Raw genomic sequence first — 19,724 nt, 5'->3', positions numbered from 1 at the left:
TCTTATGTACGAGAGAGGCTGCCACACCCTTACCCTCCATTCTTGATATTACTGTTTGCAAATTTTTCAATGCTTTGAGAACGGGTGCTGTAGTGCAAGAGCAATGTGACTTTTTTTTTATCACAATGCCTTGAGAATGAAATGACCTATTTGTTTGCAAGACAATTTTCAGTCCAGATTTTTGAAAGGCAGACAAAAAAGAAGACAAAAAAGATACCTACGATTACCAACTGGTCTTATATGTTGCAGTCTAAATTACTTTCAAGAAATCACTTGTCAAACTTATCGTAAAGCATGGGGCTCAGGGGGCAACAAATCCTCTCATACATAAGATTTCGTTTGTTCATTTTTAGGTTTAATGTCACTCTTTGCTCTCAAATGGAATTTAGATGCAGCAATGGAGATACTTTCAGAATTCGATACCCTGCAATAATGTATTTGCGTTAGCCGTCGTACCTCAGGCTCCTTACGACCCTGTAAGCCAGCTCTCCGGCAGGATTAGTCTCTGGAACAATGCTGGATGTTAGTTAGCACTCAACAGTCCAATGAGCCAGCCCTGCTTGAAAATTGTTCAGTTACCTAATACAAATCAGGATTCCCCTAAGATAATTCTGACTGTCGGGCAAATAGAATTGGTGTTTATATATATATAAATATATATATATATATATATATATATATATATATATATATATATATATATATGTATATATATATATATATGTATATATATATATATATATATATATATATATATATATATATATATATATATATATATATATATATATATATATATATATATATATATATATATATATATATATATATATATATATATATATATATATATATATATATATATATAGTTTCGTTATTATATCTATCCATTCCAGACCGTATACACAAGCACAAAATCAAAACAGCAAGTCAAGATAGGGTCCACTTGAATGATTTTGGTAGTGTAATGGGCAGCGATCTCTCTGCGTTGTATGTCTGGCATGGTATATTGATGACGGTCTCGTGGATGTTCTTAGTCTCAGCTGCAACTTTTCTCCCGCGTCATCATAAGCAGTCATGGAAAGACAAGCAGATCTGCGGCACTGCCATGTGGTTTGCAGTAAGTATTTGAATTGTTTATTAGAGATGTTACTTCCTACTGCGGCCGCATCCAGGGAGGGGGAGGGGGGCTAACGAGTTTGAATCCCTCACTCCCGAAATTTTTGTCCGATTCGTGAAAACGGGAAAAAATGCATATAAACAAATTTGGGTACTTGTATGATATAGCCCCTACCTAATATTCTTCTAATATGTTTCTCCGACGCTCAGTCCTAATGAAATATACCTAAGTATGATAAAAATATAATACTTTCGAAACAAATTTGTGCTATGTATTTGCACATTTGGGGGGGGGGGAGGTAAAGTATAGGTGGTCTGCATGCCTAATCTGTTAGGTACAATTAGTCTGCATATTATGAAGTAAGAATTGTTTTCTAACTTCACACTGTCAAAATACTTTACCCCGCCCCCACCCCGCCCCCCTATTGTGCAAATATATAGCCCAATTTTTGTATTTTCAATATATTCTGCCATTTCTATTTTTCTTGTCTCACGCTAAACTGAAATAAACTGACGAAAAAAACGGCTTTACAATACATCAATGGATGAACAACTGGAGTGGTCGGGGCTTTATCATACAAGTACCCAAATTTGTTATGCGTTTTTACAGTCTTTTGCCAACCCCCCCCCCCCCATCCCCGAACAAAAATCCCGGATATACCCTTGCTTCTTACGAAACATATTTATGAACGTTTTAGCTACGGTTGTTATTTTATTCTAGTGGTTTGTTATTTTTCATTTATTAGCTATTATTGAAATATTTTAAAAACTACATAAAATGGGATGTTTCCGTTTTCGCTATATGAAAAAACTTATACGACCAAAAAATTCATTGATTCCCCTATAAAGACATGAAAAATTACCCAGAAATCTTTTCTTTTTCCTTGATTTTAGAAATATTTTAGTTTTGTCTTCTCAATGTTATATAAACGCGAGTTGTAGAACTGCTTCCTTAGTTTTGTCCAAAGCTTTGAAAAAGTTATCGAACGATTAGGCACTATCTTTTAGTAATAAATTACATTAATTATTGGAAAAGGAAAAACATATTTTATACGATATAAGCAACCTAGATTTTGGGCTAGTTTTATGTACAGAAGGTCATAGTGACTACGGAAAGACAAAAGCCAATAAAGAGTATAATTCTTTTGACTCTATTTACTAGATGTTCTAATTTTGTCATAATTTTGTCAGCACGTTTCTTACACCTCCTGAAAACCATATCTTGGAGGAGTCATGGTGAATTTTGGGACAAGAAATTGCTAGAAGATTAGATTGTAGGTTTCATTCCAGCCACTAGATTCTCAGTTAACAATGGAGTTTTCGCATACATAACTGCACAGAATAAGCAATTTGGGAGATCATTTATATAAAGTAAAAATAGTAGCAGGTTGTAGACTAGACCGTATCCAGGGGGGGGGGGTCGGGTTTGACCTCCCCCCCCCCCCAAAAAAAAAAATTTGTCTGATTCGTAAAAACGTAACAGAGATGCATATAAGCAAATTTTGATACGTTTCTTTAAGTTTTTTTACCTCCCCCCTCCCCCCGCCCCTGAACAAGAATACTGGAAACGCCCTTGGTTCTAGTACATATGCCATGGATAGATAACTTTGAATTTCTACTTGGGCTTTTTGATTTGTCAGTACGATTTTAATGCTTTTCCTGGAACTCCTGAATTACATATTTTTCCAAAAAAGCAAGGATGGTAGAGGCAAAAGAACACCGTACTTGTATTTTTGTTACCGTGAATGTCCGAAATCTGGTTAATGTCGACATCCACCGGTGAATGTCTGAAATTCCTTTATTTCTGCTTGGATTGAATTAGCTTTGAGAATCAGCTTTTTCAGTCTTATGCAAGCTTTGATGGTAAAAGTTAAAGTTAGGTAGGTTAGATTATTTTAGTTTAGGTTAGATTAAATTAGGTTAAAATTGGTTATAAATATCAAAAATGGGTTAAAAACCTAAGCTAACCTAACCTAACATGTCATCATTAAACGTTGCATTAAACTGAAAAAGTTGACTGACAACGAGGACTATATCCAAGGAGTAAAAAAAAAGATATTTCGGAAATTCACCGGTAAATGTCGACGTTCACGAATTTCGAACAATCACGGTAATATATACACTCATGAAAATTGTACTTGTATCTTTATCCGACAGAAAAGCCCAAAGCAGGGAACGTGCAATCAAGTTTGGTTTTGCTATTGCGAAATAATTGTAACACATTGTGCAAATCCTTGTAACTGTAACAATTACGGGGTATTCAAGTGGTAAATACATTCTACGTGTCTATTCTGCTCTTGTTAGATTCAATTCGTAAGGATAGGTTTTGTTTAATTTTTTTTTAGTACTGAAGACGACTTGGTGGAGGTCCTTGTCGAAATATTTGCTTGTTCTTCGTCTTCATATTTTGCCACTGGCTCACAAAATCCTCGTTTTCTCACCTATTTGATTTTGTTTTTCATTTATTATTTCCGTTCCTCTCTTGTTTTCACATATTCAAGTGGTTTATTGTCAAAACTAGAAAAACGACGAAATAATCTACTTGGTTAGATTGGCATCTAAAAGGATTAATCAGTAACCAATTTGAACTACTGTTCACGTGATAAAAATGTCAGATATTTATGAAAGGATAGGATGAAGACCCTTCAGAGCCATTGCTGCCACTTTGGGTGTTGAATTGCCGTTTCAGTTGCTGGGTCTTTTTTACAGGGACAAGTAGCAAGCTTATCACCCAACCTTGTTGCGGCGGGGGGTCAAACCCTGGGCCCCATATTACCAAGCAGACCATCGATCCACTGTATTACAACAGGGTATTCGCAAAACTGAAAGCTCAAAAAGAAAAAGAGCAACGGCAATAAATATTTTTTCTTATCCGTATCTCTTCGTAATATCTTGTTTTTTTTCTTTTTTTTCTTTTTTTTGTGGTTTTGAATCCAGTCTATTGTGAGCTAAGAGTTTTCTTTCGCAGTTTCTCAAACTCCAACTACTATTAATTTTTCTTTCAGTTTCATCGAGGTCTTATGGTATTAGCCGTTATTCTTACAGCGATCGCCATTATATTAATTTTTATTGCCGTTGGTGGATGGATTAATAGTGACAATCCCTACGCAAATGCGCATGCCATCATTGGGCTAATTATAACTGGTAATATTCTACTTTATTATGTTTTAATTTGTCTTTTAATTTACAAATGTGTTATCTAATGTATAACACAGAAGAAAATGCGATATAGTGTTAAAAGAATAATGACTAGTTTTGACTAGTAATGACTATAGTAGCAAAATAATAATGACTAGTTTTGAATAGTAATGACTATAGTAGCAAAAGAATAATGACTAGTTTTGACTAGTAATGACTATAGTAGCAAAATAATAATGACTAGTTTTGAATAGTAATGACTATAGTAGCAAAAGAATAATGACTAGTTTTGACTAGTAATGACTATAGTAGTAGAATAATAATGACTAGTTTTGAATAGTAATGACTATAGTAGCAAAAGAATAATGACTAGTTTTGACTAGTAATGACTATAGAAGCAAAAGAATAATGACTAGTTTTGACTAGTAATGACTATTGTAGCAAAATAATAATGACTAGTTTTGAATAGTAATGACTATAGTAGCAAAAGAATAATGACTAGTTTTGATAGTAATGACTATTGAAGCAAAAGAATAATGACTAGTTTTGACTAGTAATGACTATAGTAGCAAAAGAATAATGACTAGTAATGACTATAGAAGCAAAAGAATAATGACTAGTTTTGAATAGTAATGACTATAGTAGCAAAAGAATAATGACTAGTTTTGACTAGTAATGACTATAGAAGCAAAAGAATAATGACTAGTTTTGACTAGTAATGACTATAGTAGCAAAAGAATAATGACTAGTTTTGAATAGTAATGACTATAGTAGCAAATTAATAATGACTAGTTTTGATAGTAATGACTATTGTAGCAAAAGAATAATGACTAGTTTTGACTAGTAATGACTATTGTAGCAAAATAATAATGACTAGTTTTGACTAGTAATGACTATAGAAGCAAAATAATAATGACTAGTTTTGAATAGTAATGACTATTGTAGCAAAAGAATAATGACTAGTTTTGAATAGTAATGACTATTGAAGCAAAAGAATAATGACTAGTTTTGATAGTAATGACTATAGTAGCAAAAGAATAATGACTAGTTTTGAATAGTAATGACTATAGTAGAAAAAGAATAATGACTAGTTTTGACTAGTAATGACTATAGTAGAAAAATAATAATGACTAGTTTTGACTAGTAATGACTATAGTAGCAAAAGAATAATGACTAGTTTTGAATAGTAATGACTATAGTAGCAAAAGAATAATGACTAGTTTTGAATAGTAATGACTATAGTAGCAAAAGAATAATGACTAGTTTTGACTAGTAATGACTATAGTAGCAAAAGAATAATGACTAGTTTTGAGTAGTAATGACTATAGTAGCAAAAGAGTAATGACTAGTTTTAGCGTAAAAAGAACTGAAATTGCTTTAAAATTTTTTAATTATTTCCTGATAAGACTTGGAATTTTTGTTTGGTTCAAGCATTCGCAATTAGACCTCAACTTAGTGTTCAGTTGACCTAGCCCGAATGAAAGCTGACTGGTCCACAAAAATAAAAGCTTAGAAAGTTTTGGGGGTTCTAAGGGGAAGTGGGGTTGAATTAGACTGCTTTTATATAATTCATGTGAAACCAATGAATTATGTACTCTCTAAGGTGGGTGTGACATAAAGGTGGACGTGCAAAAAAGCCTGCAGCCCTTTACATCAAAAATAGACAGAAAAATTTGATTTTATGTGACAAATTAAACTCAAATTACGTACAAGAAAACTATACTATTTATTTGGAAATTGGAAAATACTCAAAGTTAATTGTTTTTTTTATTTAATTTTAATGATTTAAAATGACTTTATTTTAGATTTAAAAGTAAGCTTTGCGTACAACTAACTACTTTAATGGCATTCCTTGTTGCATCTTTTACAAAAATTAATTATTAAAAACAAAAATTCTGGATCAGAAATAAAACTTGGATTTAATTATAATCTGGTTACGTACATATTTGTACAAATGCTGAAACTCGGAATCTCACTGAAACAGAACTGTACATGTAGTGAATTTAATCCCATCTTAAGATAAATGTCTGAATAAACGAACTATGTTGTTAAGAAACAACTAATATGAGAAAAATCGTAGATTTTTACGATTAGAAATCGTAGATCTGGGAAAAAATGGGACGTTTATGATTGTGTGCCCGCTTAGAGCCACTTTTTGCCCAAGTTAAGGATGTTTCAACCTTCTACGTTTTCATCATAAGCTATTGTGATGGTTTTAACTTTCGAAAATTGTTAGTATTTCGCTCAATTTTCAATTGCATCAATTCACGAAAATTTAGGGGGTGGGGCAAAATATATTTTCCAATATCTGGGGGCGGTAAATCTGTCGTTTTTTCAATGAAAATACCAAAAATACATTTTAAATAAAAATACGCCCCTAAAAACATTTTTTTCAATCTGTCGGGAATGAAGAAGTTTATATGGGGGTTTTGACCCCCCCCCCTCCCCGATTGATGCCAGTGACCACCTTTTTTATGTTTCGTTTCAATCTACTAACCATAGTCAACTACAGGGTACCATGGTAAGTGATAGTAAATACTGATGTATCTACAAAAATAGTAAAAAGAAACAAGTACGAGCTAGTTTTTGATTTGGAAGCACTGAAGAATTTGCACTCTTTTTTGCTTCTAGTCTGGTGAACTGAATCAAAAGCTTTTGAATTAAAATTAAAAGCTATCATAAGCGTTCATTCTGCGTAATAATTCGTGACGTGACTCGCCATGGTTCCTTTAGTCCCTTTTTCTTTTCTTTTCTTTTTTTTTCTTTTTTCTTTCTTTTTTTTTCTATTTTTTGGCTAAGCCTAGTCGTTTATGTATTTCTGGTCGATAGTTCGTTTGTTACCGAATAATTTACAAACCTTGTAATATTCGATTTTGGGGCATATAACAAAAGGTAAATATTAATCATTGCTACCAGTTTTAGTTGACAAATCACCACTTATCAACGGTTTATGTGCGGCCCATGACCCTAAAGTTTTGTAAGGTTTGCCCAAACGAGGTCGAGGTCGAAGGCCGAGATCAAGTTTGTTAATTTCCATAATTGAAATTTTGTTGTGCAGATTTGCTGCAGCATGAACAAAAGAGATGTCTTCTTCCTTTTTGTTTAATTTTTCCACTTTCCTCTTCGTTCTCTTTGTTAGAAAAGACGTCTAAAAAAGTTTTCATCTTGTCTATCCTAATGGTTCGTTTTTTCGTGTGTGTTTAGGGTTGCTGTTAATGCTAGTGAAAATTAGAAAGTTGTCACTATTATGTAGAATGCGTTATTTTTCTAAGTTGTATTTTTCATTGTCTTTACAGCTGATGAACTCATTTTTTTTGGTGGGGGGAGGGGGTGAGCGGGTCTCGGACAACATTGTTGCACAAACAGAAAGACTTCTTGAAGACTTGTATTTCATTATGGCAGCATAGTTATCACAAATAATACTTAGTATATACTTGTAAAGTTTTCAGCAAGAAAAGTTAATTCCTCAGTCTCAAATCTAAAAATTAGTGGTTTGTGTAATCCTGTAATCCTCTGATCATATTTGCAAGAATGATCAGCATCTTCACAACGTTGAACGTTTTCGATTGATTAGCATTTTCTACTTGGAATTCCAACTCCTCTTTTAAAATCTTAGGAGACCTGACTCCAAATCTGACCCTATACGCGAAGAACTAACACCAAATTTGAATTACTGTTTTAATAATGGTTTTGTAGCACTTAATATTTGGCTATATGGGTATTTCCCCACAAGGAAGAAAAAAACAAGGGTGAGCTCAACAGAACAAATGTTGAGATGATAATCTAAAATTAGTAGATATAAAAGCGTCGAAAGTTACTGAATAGAGTATTTCTCCAGAGCATACTATGTTTACTCACGGCTCCAGACTCCAACATTCCTGCCTCTGGCCTCGACTCGCTTTAACTAATTTTCGACCTAGACTTAGAACATTAATACCGAACCAGACTCAATAAACACACATTAAAAGTTACAAACAGACAATACTAGTATTAGTACCGGAAAAGAAATTGTAAACTCAAGAAATCTACAACGCATGTGGTTGGATTTTAGGTTCGTGAGGAAGACTTTTACGTTCGTTGATGTGTTCGAGTATGAAAATAGTTTTGTGTATATTTTAGTATTGATACAAAAAAACCTTCCAAATTTTGTCTCTTCGATTCCATAATAGACTGATTCTGCAGAAAAAAGCAGCGGATGGATCTGAAGTTGAGCAAAAAGTCTGAAAAGTAGTTCTGGAACTGTTATACTTGGCTATTAAGAAAATGCTCAAAAATAGTCTTGTTTTAATTGTTGATAATTTTTTTCGTGACTTTTTCTATTTCACAAGTGACTTTTCCGAGGATCAAATTTGAATTGCAATTACATTTTTGGAGCGTGAGGAAATCCAACTGTTCCAATCGGCCTTTATGTCAATAGCCTAATATAATATGCCAATGTATGTCAATATAATGTCAATAGCTCTGTTTTTCTGAAAATGTGGCTTAGACTGTTTTGGCTTAACACTGCTGATATTGATTATAAAGTTTGTTTGACTAGGTTTACAATTTACTTTTGCTTTTGGTGCCCAGTGGCTATTTTTTCATTTAAGGATATTAACAAAATATTCTTAGTATATTATGAAGTTGTAGCCGTCCTAGCCGAATGGTTAGCACACTAGCCTTGAAATACTTTGTCCCGGAGGACAGGGGTTCGAGTCTTGGTGTCGTTGGTTATTTGGTTTGGAATGGGGTCAGTGGCGCTGGTCTGTTAGCTCAGCCACACTCAACCAAGCTCTAGATAGGTACCTGGAAAAATCTGGGGAAGGTGAAAAGGAAGGGTGTGCAAAAGCACAGGATGGCTAGCCCCCAATCCTCCATTGCACTCTCTGGCTAAAGGGCCATGAAACACTGACCAGCACTGCTGATAGGGACTGTTAAGTCTAACGCCGTGTTCTTTACCTTCTTTACCTTACAAAGTTCAGTGTCAATAAATTAATTTAAATGCAATCATCTCAAACTTTGTTTAACTATAACTAAATAATCTGGCAACATCTTGAATTTAACATTGTTTTAGTCTATTAACTGAAAAGAGAATTTCTGAGTATCCTATATAGTAAAAAAAAGGAGAAAGTTTAAGTAAGAGAAAAAGGTATAAAAATGAATTTATGTTTAACTTGTTTTATAGCTTTGGCTCTGCTGCAGCCGATTGGAGCTATTTTCCGTCCGTCACCTAGTCATTCTAAGCGCTGGATTTTTAATATTATCCACGGTGGTACAGGCTATGTGACATTCATCTTAGCAGGTAATTTACTACCTTTTTAATTGTGCTCAATGTTTTTATTAAAAAAAAAAAAAAAAAAAAACTTCCCTAAATTTGTATAAGCGTTATCTTAAATCAGTGCGATTAATTTAGTTATACTGGAAAGATGTCATTAAAAAAAGACCTTTTATATAAAACAAAATATAGAAAGAAGTAATAAAAAAATGTATATATGTGAGATCCTTATATATTAAATTAAAAAAGCAAGTTTTTTTTAACTGAAAGTAAAGAGCGACATTAAAACTTACAACGAACAGAAATTATTCCGATATGAAAGGGGCTGTCCCTTCCTCAACGCCCCGCTCTTTACGCTAATTTTTTGTATTGTTTCATAAAGCAGACTTGTGGGGAAGAGTAAAAATTTATCATAAAGAGTGGGGTGTTGAGTAGGGGACAGTCCTTTCCAGATACAGAATGATTTATGTTCGTTTTAAGTTATGATGTCGCTCCTTACTTTCAGTTAAAAAACTTTTTTTTTTAATTTAATTTCTGAACGTTTTTGAAATAATGCAGGTTTTGAAGATTGCTTACCGTACGTGAATAATTAAGAAGAAATTTACATAAAAAATTTCCTTTTTTTAGCTAATAATAACCTTATAATAACCTAAGTTTGATTTTTGTTCCAGTTTTTTTTTTTTAAGAATGACTTCTGAATCACAAAGGCTGTTTAATTAGAATAATAACATCTTTGAAAAGTTAAAAAAAACTTTAGCGTAAGAGGGAACTATTGAGGAGAGGCAACCCTCCTCATATACATAATATTTTCTGTTCCTTTAAAGTTTTAATGTTGCTCCTTTCTTTATGTTGAAAAAACTTGTTTTTTTATTATATTTCTAATCGTCTTTCAGTTGAAAAAACTTGTTTTTTTTATTATATTTCTAATCGTCTTTCAGTTGAAAAAAACTTGTTTTTTTATTATATTTCTAATAGTCTTTCAGTTGAAAAAAAATTGTTTTTTTATTATATTTCTAATCTTCTTTAAGTTTAAAAAACTTGTTTTTTTATTATATTTCTAATAGTCTTTAAGTTTAAAAAACTTGTTTTTTTATTATATTTCTAATCGTCTTTCAGTTGAAAAAACTTGTTTTTTTATTATATTTCTAATCGTCTTTCAGTTGAAAAAACTTGTTTTTTTATTATATTTCTAATCGTCTTTCAGTTGAAAAAAATTGTTTTTTTATTATATTTCTAATCGTCTTTCAGTTGAAAAAAATTGTTTTTTTATTATATTTCTAATAGTCTTTCAGTTGAAAAAACTTGTTTTTTTATTATATTTCTAATCTTATTTCAGTTGAAAAAACTTGTTTTTTTATTATATTTCTAATCGTCTTTCAGTTGAAAAAAACTTGTTTTTTTATTATATTTCTAATCGTCTTTAAGTTGAAAAAAAATTTTTTTTTTATTATATTTCTAATCGTCTTTCAGTTTAAAAAACTTGTTTTTTTATTATATTTCTAATCGTCTTTCAGTTGAAAAAACTTGTTTTTTTATTATATTTCTAATCGTCTTTCAGTTGAAAAAACTTGTTTTTTTATTATATTTCTAATCGTCTTTCAGTTGAAAAAACTTGTTTTTTTATTATATTTCTAATCGTCTTTCAGTTTAAAAAACTTGTTTTTTTATTATATTACAAAACGACTTTCAGTTGAAAAAAACTTTTTTTTTTATTATATTTCTAATCGTCTTTCAGTTGAAAAAAACTTGTTTTTTTTATTATATTTCTAATCGTATTTAAGTTGAAAAAAATTGTTTTTTTTTTATATTTCTAATCGTCTTTTAAGTAATGCTGGGAAATCCGACACCCCCTTCATGGAAAATTCCCTTCCCCCATGAACAAGTCCTCCATGGAAAGGTCCTTCCGCGTAACCTTCTCCCCCCGACCCCCCACCATAAAAAATCCCTTCTGAAAACATCTATATACTTCCCAATAACCAATACTATATGTAAACAATGGGCGATGTTCACAACTTGCAGCCCTTCCCCGGGGGCTTAGGGGGGACAAGTCGTCCTCAAAGACATAGTTATTAGATTTTTAGACTGCTGAACAAAATGGCTATCTCAAAGTTCTGATCGGCTGACTTTGGGAAAAAGTGAGCGTGGGAGGAACCTAGTTGCCCTCCAAATTTTTGGTCGCTTAAAAAGGCCACTTGAGATTTTAATTTCCGTTACAATGAGCCATTTCGCGATATTCTAGGTCCAATGGATCGATACGCACCCCTGGGAAAAAAATAATAATGATAACCTAATAAAAATAAAAATAATAACTCTTTCTTCTAGAAAAAACAAATCAAAATTCCACATTTTTGAAGATAAGAGCTTGAAACCTCTACCATAGCGTTCTCTGATACACTGAATCTGATGGTGTGATTTTTATTAAGATTCTATGCCTTTTAGGGGATGTCTCCCCCTTTTTCGAAAATAAGGCAAATATTATCAGGCTCGTAACTTTTGATGTGTAAAAATAAACTTGATGAAATTTATATATTTCCGTTACAATGATGAAAGATTTTAATTTCCGTTACAATGAGCCATTTCGCGATAGTCTAGGTCCAGTGGATCGATACGCACCCCTGGGAAAAAAATAATAATGATAACCTAATAAAAATAAAAATAATAACTCTTTCTTCTAGAAAAAACAAATCAAAATTCCACATTTTTGAAGATAAGAGCTTGAAACCTCTACCATAGCGTTCTCTGATACACTGAATCTGATGGTGTGATTTTTATTAAGATTCTATGCCTTTTAGGGGATGTCTCCCCCTTTTTCGAAAATAAGGCAAATATTATCAGGCTTGCAACTTTTGATGGGTAAAACTAAACTTGATGAAATTTATATATTTGAAATCAGCATAAAAATCCGATTCTTTCGATGTATCTATTGGTATCAAAATTCCGTTTTTCAGAGTTTCGATTACTATTGAGCCGGGTCGCTAAAAATAAGCCAAATATTCTCATTTCCGTTACAATGAGCCAGCTCGTGATATTCTAGGACCACTGGGTCGATACGATTACCTCTGAAAAAAAATACACGAATTCGTGATTTTTTTTTCTTAAAAAAAAAAAATCAAAATTCCACATTTTTGCAGATAGAAGCTTGAAACCTCTACAGTAGATACGCTGAAACCTCTGATACGCTGAATCTGATGGTGTGATTTTCATTAAGAGTATGTGCCTTTTAGGGGGCGTTTCCTGCTTTTTTCGAAAAAGGCAAATGTTCTCAGGCTCGTAACTTTTGATGTGTAAAACTAAACTTGATGAAACTTATATATTTGAAATTACTATAAAAATCCAATTCTTTCGATGTATCTATTGGTATCAAAATTACTTTTTTTAGAGTTTCGGTTACTATTGAGCCGGGTTGCTCCTTGCTTACAGTTCGTCACCACGAACTGTTTGATATGAATAAATCATATATTGGCAAAGAACAGTTTTTATCCATCTGAAACGGGATTCTTGGACCAGAGTTTTTTTTTTAAAGAAAATACCTTATCTTCTTAAAATAGCAACCTCAGATTTTTCTGGGATTTCTCACTAAATGCTTCTAACTTTTAACCCCTTTGGTTTCTTTTTTACTGAATTATTTCCTTTTGCACGTAGATATACGGTTTAGACTTTGGAGGGGTTGTTTTGTTTTAGTTCATTTGAAACTAATTTTCCCTAAAATTTTCATCTGGCTTTTTCCAAAGTAAATTCCTAAGGTGTTTATCATAACAGTCAGTCCATTTCGCGATATGGTGGCATGATCTGTGTATATCCTTATTAGGATTCATGTCATAACACGAATTCAAAAAAAAAAAAACTTTACAAAAACCAAATGCAAAAACAGAGCTTAGTATAAAATCAAGAAAAGAGACTCTCCGAAGAAGTGTTTAGTCTATTAGAAGAATGATACCATTGTCATAGAACTACAAATGTAATAATGTGTTTCTGAAGTTGAGTATTCTGAAGCTAAAGCTGAAGCTTTCTGAAGCTGTCTTCCTGAGTGTTGTACAAAAATTTGTAAGTGCATCAAAATCTTATGGGATATGCCCAATGATTGTGTGCATTGTTTGATTGTTATCCAGGTACTTGTATGCTATAGCGCCGACCTAATATTCTTCATCTAAGTAGAACCTAACCGTTTTTTGTCCATTTAGTTTGCGAAACAGATTTAGTTTTGTCCGTTGAAATACATTTAGTTTGCGATCTGTATTGCAATATGATGAAAATATCATAACCTAACCAAACTTGATTTTAATTCAAAAATCAAATGATATTCATTTTGATACAATCCTGAAAAAGGTTTATGCCTTTCAGGATTAGGATTGAGCGTCAGAGAAACAGGTTCTACTGAGATGAAGAATTTGAGGTCGGCACTATATCATACAAGTACCCTCATTCAAACCAACAAAAGTGAAAATGATAATTCAAATTTTACGGTTGAGTAAAGAGCTGCATTGCCGCTCTTTTTCTTGAAGCCATAATGAATTACTATTGAAGTCAAAACAGTTTTAACGCCCTTTTACTCTCATAATAGTTCAAACAAGCCAGACAACAAAATATCAGACTGAAAGATAAATGTCTTAAATATTATGTTTGATACTTAGGAATGTTCCCTTAACAATATCAAACTTTTTTTTAAATTTAGTTAGCGGAAGGAATCTTTGCGAACGAACCTCATCAATTGATGAGTATAAAAATATGGTTCAGGAAATGTATGCAACATGATCTCCCCTGTTGGGCCCGTTGCCACCGTATCACACGGAGCCTCTGCTGATCCCTTGATTTCGTAAATGCTTGACCATACTATTAATTTTCAAATTTATTTTTTAAACATCATGTCTTGCAGGTCATAAGACAGTATTGCCACAAATTGTACATTGTTTCAGAAATTACTTAATACATGCTCTTTCCAGTTATAAATATGATGCTCGGAACAATTCTAAAGGATGGGATTGAACCCTGGGCCATTTGGATCGTAGTGGCGTTTGCTGGTGTTTATCTAATTGCTCAGATTGTCCATCTTTTATTGAAGAGATCACCAGTTAAGTCGTCAAGTACAGAAAATATGTTAGAAGTTTCTAGAAATCGAGTAAGTATATTATCACGAAATTTACTATGTTGCATTGAGTACTAAAGGGTTTTCAAGTATATTCTTTAACTGGTTTTTGAAGAAAACTATTTTTTGATTTTTGTAATATTGTTTATCTTTTAGTAATGATTATTTTTTTCGGTAGCTACTGATCACCAACCGGGATCTCATTTTATTGATAGATTTACCATGAAGAGAAATGTAAGCATTTAGTGTCTTAGCACTGAATATTATCACTGTCGGGCTTTCCGATAGAAAGAGGCACAAATAAACTGAGATTTTTTATTTAAGTATTATTGGATTGAAATCTCGAAGTTAATTGGATGGATTATAGGCAAAGACATCGAACGCTTACATGGAACTAATAGCTGCATGTACAGCCTTTCTTTTTCTCCCCCCCCCCTCTCTCTCTCTCTACTTTTTTCAAGGAAATTTTGTATAATTAATTTCATTAACTTATTCAAGTTTTAACCTTTTAAAGTGTTTTCGTAAGATATGTTGGTGGTAATATGAAGTCTTCACACGCCATCTGAATTGCTACAACGTATCAAAAAGCGAATAAGAACTAGAATCCTGTTTACCGTTCAGTCAGCAAATTATTCATTTCTATTTCGATTTATCTACGAAAAGCTGTATTTTCTGTAGCAGTATGCGCCCTTATTTGTCAGATCAACCAGCACGTTTGAGCTGTAATTGTCCCAACTATTTTTTTTCTACGACTATGCTACAATCTAGATGATCAGTGACCACCACCATTTGCCTCCGTCACATCAAAACTGCGGTGCCATCTAACGGTCATAGACAGACCTATTGTCTTAAACATTCAGATCTGTTTCGATGGACTATCATAATAAAAAAGAAATAATTAATTGATAGAAATTAATTGCCGGAATATTTAACTCTATATATATAAAATCAATTTTTAATGCCAGCTTTTTATTTGACAATTAATAGTGATTTCACCAACCTTTCGTATAGTGCAGTTTAGTGCGCTCTTAATATACGAGAATTTTGCTTTGAAATAACCTCTTGAAAGTTTGCTATTTCAAACTTTGAGGCTTCATAGATGCATTTTGTAGGAAGATGGATAAGTTACATCTTATTGAAATCAGAGTCATGCAATGATTTTAAATCTGTATTATCAAAGCCTGGCCCTGGGGCCCACCTCTCTTTTTTGAGTTGCCAATTGCAAATAAGAAGCTACAATTGCAATATGAGTCCAAAAACGGGATCTAACTTCTACCATTAATCTAATTCAAGGGTTTTTGAGATTCAAGATTAATGTTCCAATACAGAAGTCCAAAAAGTAAAAACACGAATAATACCCATCTCACAGCAGGGTTTAATTCTCCACCAAAATTAGTAAAAGGCTTTAACTGCAATATAGAGTCTTAAAACAAAAAGCAGTACGTGGGTAAGGTTTTTCATATTGGATGTCAATTTACACCTGTTATTGTCCAATGGTATTTTAGCTGGTCAATCACAAAGTGAAATTTACGAACGGAAGTAGCAAAACGTGGTAATGGTGCTTCATGTTAGTCAAAAGAATGATATTAATGTGACGAATTTGTATTAGACTAGTTTTTACTGAATAATTTTGACGTTCATCCCTGAGAACTAAGAATTTCCTTTTTTTTCTGGAGAAAAAAAAACCTTGTTTTTTTCTTGAGAAATTTTTTTTATTTTTTTATTGCTTTAAGCTTTTTCTACGCCCCCGCGTTTTTTTTTTTTTTTTTTTTTTTGTCTACTTCTATTTAGAAATGGTACCCTATCAACTAGAACCAACCTAGCATGAGTAATGATCAGTCTGTAGCAAATAAGACAGAAAAACAATACAATTTGTAAGTCATCAATGGGAAACGTCATACGGATTTTCAAGTTTTCTTCTATATTCAAACATAAGAAGGAAAACAAAAATTTTTAAGATCAATACTGTATGAGTGAATTTGAAATTTTTCCTAACTGGTTGAGAAAGATTACTCTAGTTCTAGTCTGTCAGGTTTGTGTGTCCATTGTAAGGCCATTTTATTTCATATATGCTTTAAAGTAGTAGTCTGCTATTTCAAACGGAGCCGTAACAAAGTGTTAGGGATCTGTTTATCTTCATAAAACTCCTACTGACATCTTACTAGCTTCATAGACATTAATTACGTAATTGCCAAGACTAAAAAGATATCATGAAGTAACTTGATAGAACTTGACTGAGCTGTGCTTCCTGAAAAAATTATTGCTCTTCTTAAAATCTTAAGAGCTTAAAAGCACATGATAAAACATGAAAACGTTACCACTGACCAAGGGGTGGGGGCAAGCAAGAATGTATGAAGGGCTTTTATTCTAGAAGGGCCTAAAAAGTAAAAATCAAACAGTTCGTGGTAAAAAAAACAAAAAAAAACTCTGGTCCAAGAATCCCTTGTCAGATGGATAAAAAATGTTCTTTGCCTATATATGATTTATTTATATCAAACAGTTCGTGGTGACGAACTGTAAGTAAGGAGCGACCCGGCTCAATAGTAACCGAAACTCTAAAAAATGGAATTTTGATACCAATAGATACATCAAAAGAATCAAATTTTTATCCTGATTTCAAATATATAAGTTTCATCGAGTTTAGTTTTACTTATCAAAAGTTACGCAACTGAGAAAATTTGCCTTATTTTCGAAAAAAACGGGGAAACAACCCCTAAAAGTCATAGAACTTTAATGAAAATCACATCATCTGATTCAGCGTATTAGAGAACCCTACTATAGAATTTTTAAGCTCCTATCTTCAAAATTTTGGAATTTTTTTTTTTTTGCCAGAAGAAAGATAACGGATTCTTTTTTCTTTTTTTTTTTTTTTTTTTTAATTCTTCTTCTCCTTCTTCTTTCTTCCAGGGGGGACCGTATCGACCCAGTGGTCCTATAATATCGGGGGGGGGGGGCTCATTCGAGCGGAAATTAAAAGTTCTAGTGTCAAAAACGGAATTAAAAGTTTAAGTGACCAAAAAACACGGAGGGCAACTAGGCCCCCTCCCACGCTCAATTTTTCCCCAAAGTCACCCGATCAAAATTTTGCCATTTTGTTCCGCATGGTCGAAAAATACAATAACTATGTCTTTGAGGATGACTTAATACCCCACAGTCCCCGGGGGAAGGTCTGCAAGTTACGAACTTTGCCCAAGTCTACATATAGTATTGGTTCTTGGGAAGTATACAGAAGTTTTCAGGGAGGATTTTTTCTGGTATTGGGGGGGGGAGTCGAGTGGGAGGTGGGAGGATCTTGCCTTGGGGGAAGGGAAATGGCTATGAAGGGGGTGCCGGATTTCCCAGCATTATTTAAAAAACGATCAGAAATTAAATAAAAAAACAACAATTTTTTCTCCCTAATATACGTAATACAAATATACGAATATAGAAGTTCGTTACGTAAATTAATTCGTAAGTTATGTCAGAACAAAATTTCGAGAAAGCCATTTAGCCAAAAAAAAAAAAGTAAAATTAATATGCAAATTTTGTTTTAATTATTCATGTACGGTGAGCCAAAATCAAAGCTGCATTAATTCAAAAACGATCAGAGAAATTATTCCGTATATCAAAGGGGCTGTCCCCTCCTCAACGCCTCGCTCTTTACGCTAAAGTTTGAATCTATCTCACAACTTTATTTTTAAAAACAATAAAAAACACTTTAGCGTGCAGAGAGAGGTGTTGAGGCGGGGACAGCCCCTTTCATATACGGAATAATTTCTGTTCGTTTTAAATTTTAATGTCGCTCCTTACTCTCAGCTAAAAAAAACTTGTTTTTTTATTTAATTAAAATTCAACACCATAAGAAGGCTTTATCATTTCCGTCCTATACGTATCTAGTCAGAAAGGAAAGGGCATTATATTTTTTTTTTGTTTTTCTTATGGACGATGGTACAAGTTTGAAATTGGTCACTTTAGCAAAGAAACTCGACGGTGACTAGTCGCAAGGCTGTGCCCAGGGTACAACCCGTGACAATGTGTTTGCTTTTTTTTCAATGAGAATGCCGAAAAAAAGTATTTTTCAGTGAAAATACATAAAACAAGCTATTTCCAAAATTTATGGGTAGAGCGCAAAAAATGTAGGGAGAAAATGTCCCTAATTGACGCGCCTATCTATTTATCACTCTCTTTTGCTGTCCCTCTTTTTTTTTCTCTTGCTCACCATAAAAGAATTAATTTTGTAGTAGTAATTTAGTAGTATTAATTTTGGTTTTCTTTTTTTTCAGACTAGTTCGATGGAAGTTATCTGGTACATTTATTTAGCTGCAGCTCTGGGAATGACAATAGCAATAATTATATCTTTACTCTAGTCTTGTTTTATAGGAAATGGGACGAATAAATTATTATTTCAATAAGGGTTTTAGTTTAAGCCGCCAAATTATAGGACATAACTTCTGCCATGGAATAATTTATTTAGAGTACAGGATTAATATATGATTTTAAAAGTTAATTGTAAAACTTTAATATGCGCTATACTCTACTTTCTATTTTTCAAAATTTAACCTACAATTTCAAATTCAGTCAAGAGGATAGCAGAGAAAAAAAGCTGGTAACCTCAAACAAAAAGTAAAAATAACCAAAATACCAATTCGCTCAGAGAGGCCGTACTGAGAAGAGATAGTTTCCGTAGTTTTCGGATTATTCATTGTCTGGAATTTTATCTGCTAATTTCTCAAACTCAAATATGAGCGTTTGGGGGTGGCAAGGGGGCAGTTGCCCCCCCCCCAATAATGTGGAGAAAAAAATATTATACATCCCATGCCCTTTGACTATCCAAATATGGACCCCTCTTGCCCCCTCCCCCAATAAAAATGCTGGAGATTCGGCCCTGTCAACAGCAGAAAAGTGAAAAATGTGCAAGATTTGGAAACGTGAGTCATAGAGTTATGGGGTGCAAATAGGGCTCCGGTCCGTCTTCCGTGAATTTTGACGACCAGTCATATAGTTTCAGGTCCTTAATAGCTTGGAACGCCAAGTATTATGGATTATACCACCTCCTTCCGAAGAGACATTGGCGCAAAAGGGACAGGTAAAGAAACAGCTATAGACCCAGATGGGACCAGCAGGCTCCAAATAAGAATAGGCAAAATAGAG

The 19,724-nt window shown here is 33.1% G+C and overlaps 1 protein-coding gene across 1 annotated transcript in view; it reads left to right on the top strand.

Moving 5' to 3' along the window:
* The window catches only part of LOC148947703 (uncharacterized), a 196,440-nt gene extending 177,455 nt beyond the window's left edge, over window positions 1–18,985 (top strand). The window contains exons 13-17 of the mRNA XM_089095381.1: window positions 897–1,120; window positions 4,125–4,263; window positions 9,422–9,538; window positions 14,452–14,627; window positions 18,857–18,985. Of these exons, the coding sequence (XP_088951507.1) occupies window positions 897–1,120; window positions 4,125–4,263; window positions 9,422–9,538; window positions 14,452–14,627; window positions 18,857–18,940 (740 nt within the window). The 3' untranslated portion in view covers window positions 18,941–18,985. The remainder of the gene's footprint in view (window positions 1–896; window positions 1,121–4,124; window positions 4,264–9,421; window positions 9,539–14,451; window positions 14,628–18,856) is intronic.
* Window positions 18,986–19,724: the final 739 nt, after the last annotated feature.

Source organism: Artemia sp. Qi Xiang Cuo, chromosome 10, assembly GCF_049724085.1.
Source record: "Artemia sp. Qi Xiang Cuo chromosome 10, ASM4972408v1, whole genome shotgun sequence".
NCBI classification, from domain to species: Eukaryota; Metazoa; Arthropoda; class Branchiopoda; order Anostraca; family Artemiidae; genus Artemia; species Artemia sp. Qi Xiang Cuo.
The sequence above is the reverse complement of the archived record's forward strand: the minus strand, read 5'-3'. Positions and strand labels throughout refer to the sequence as shown.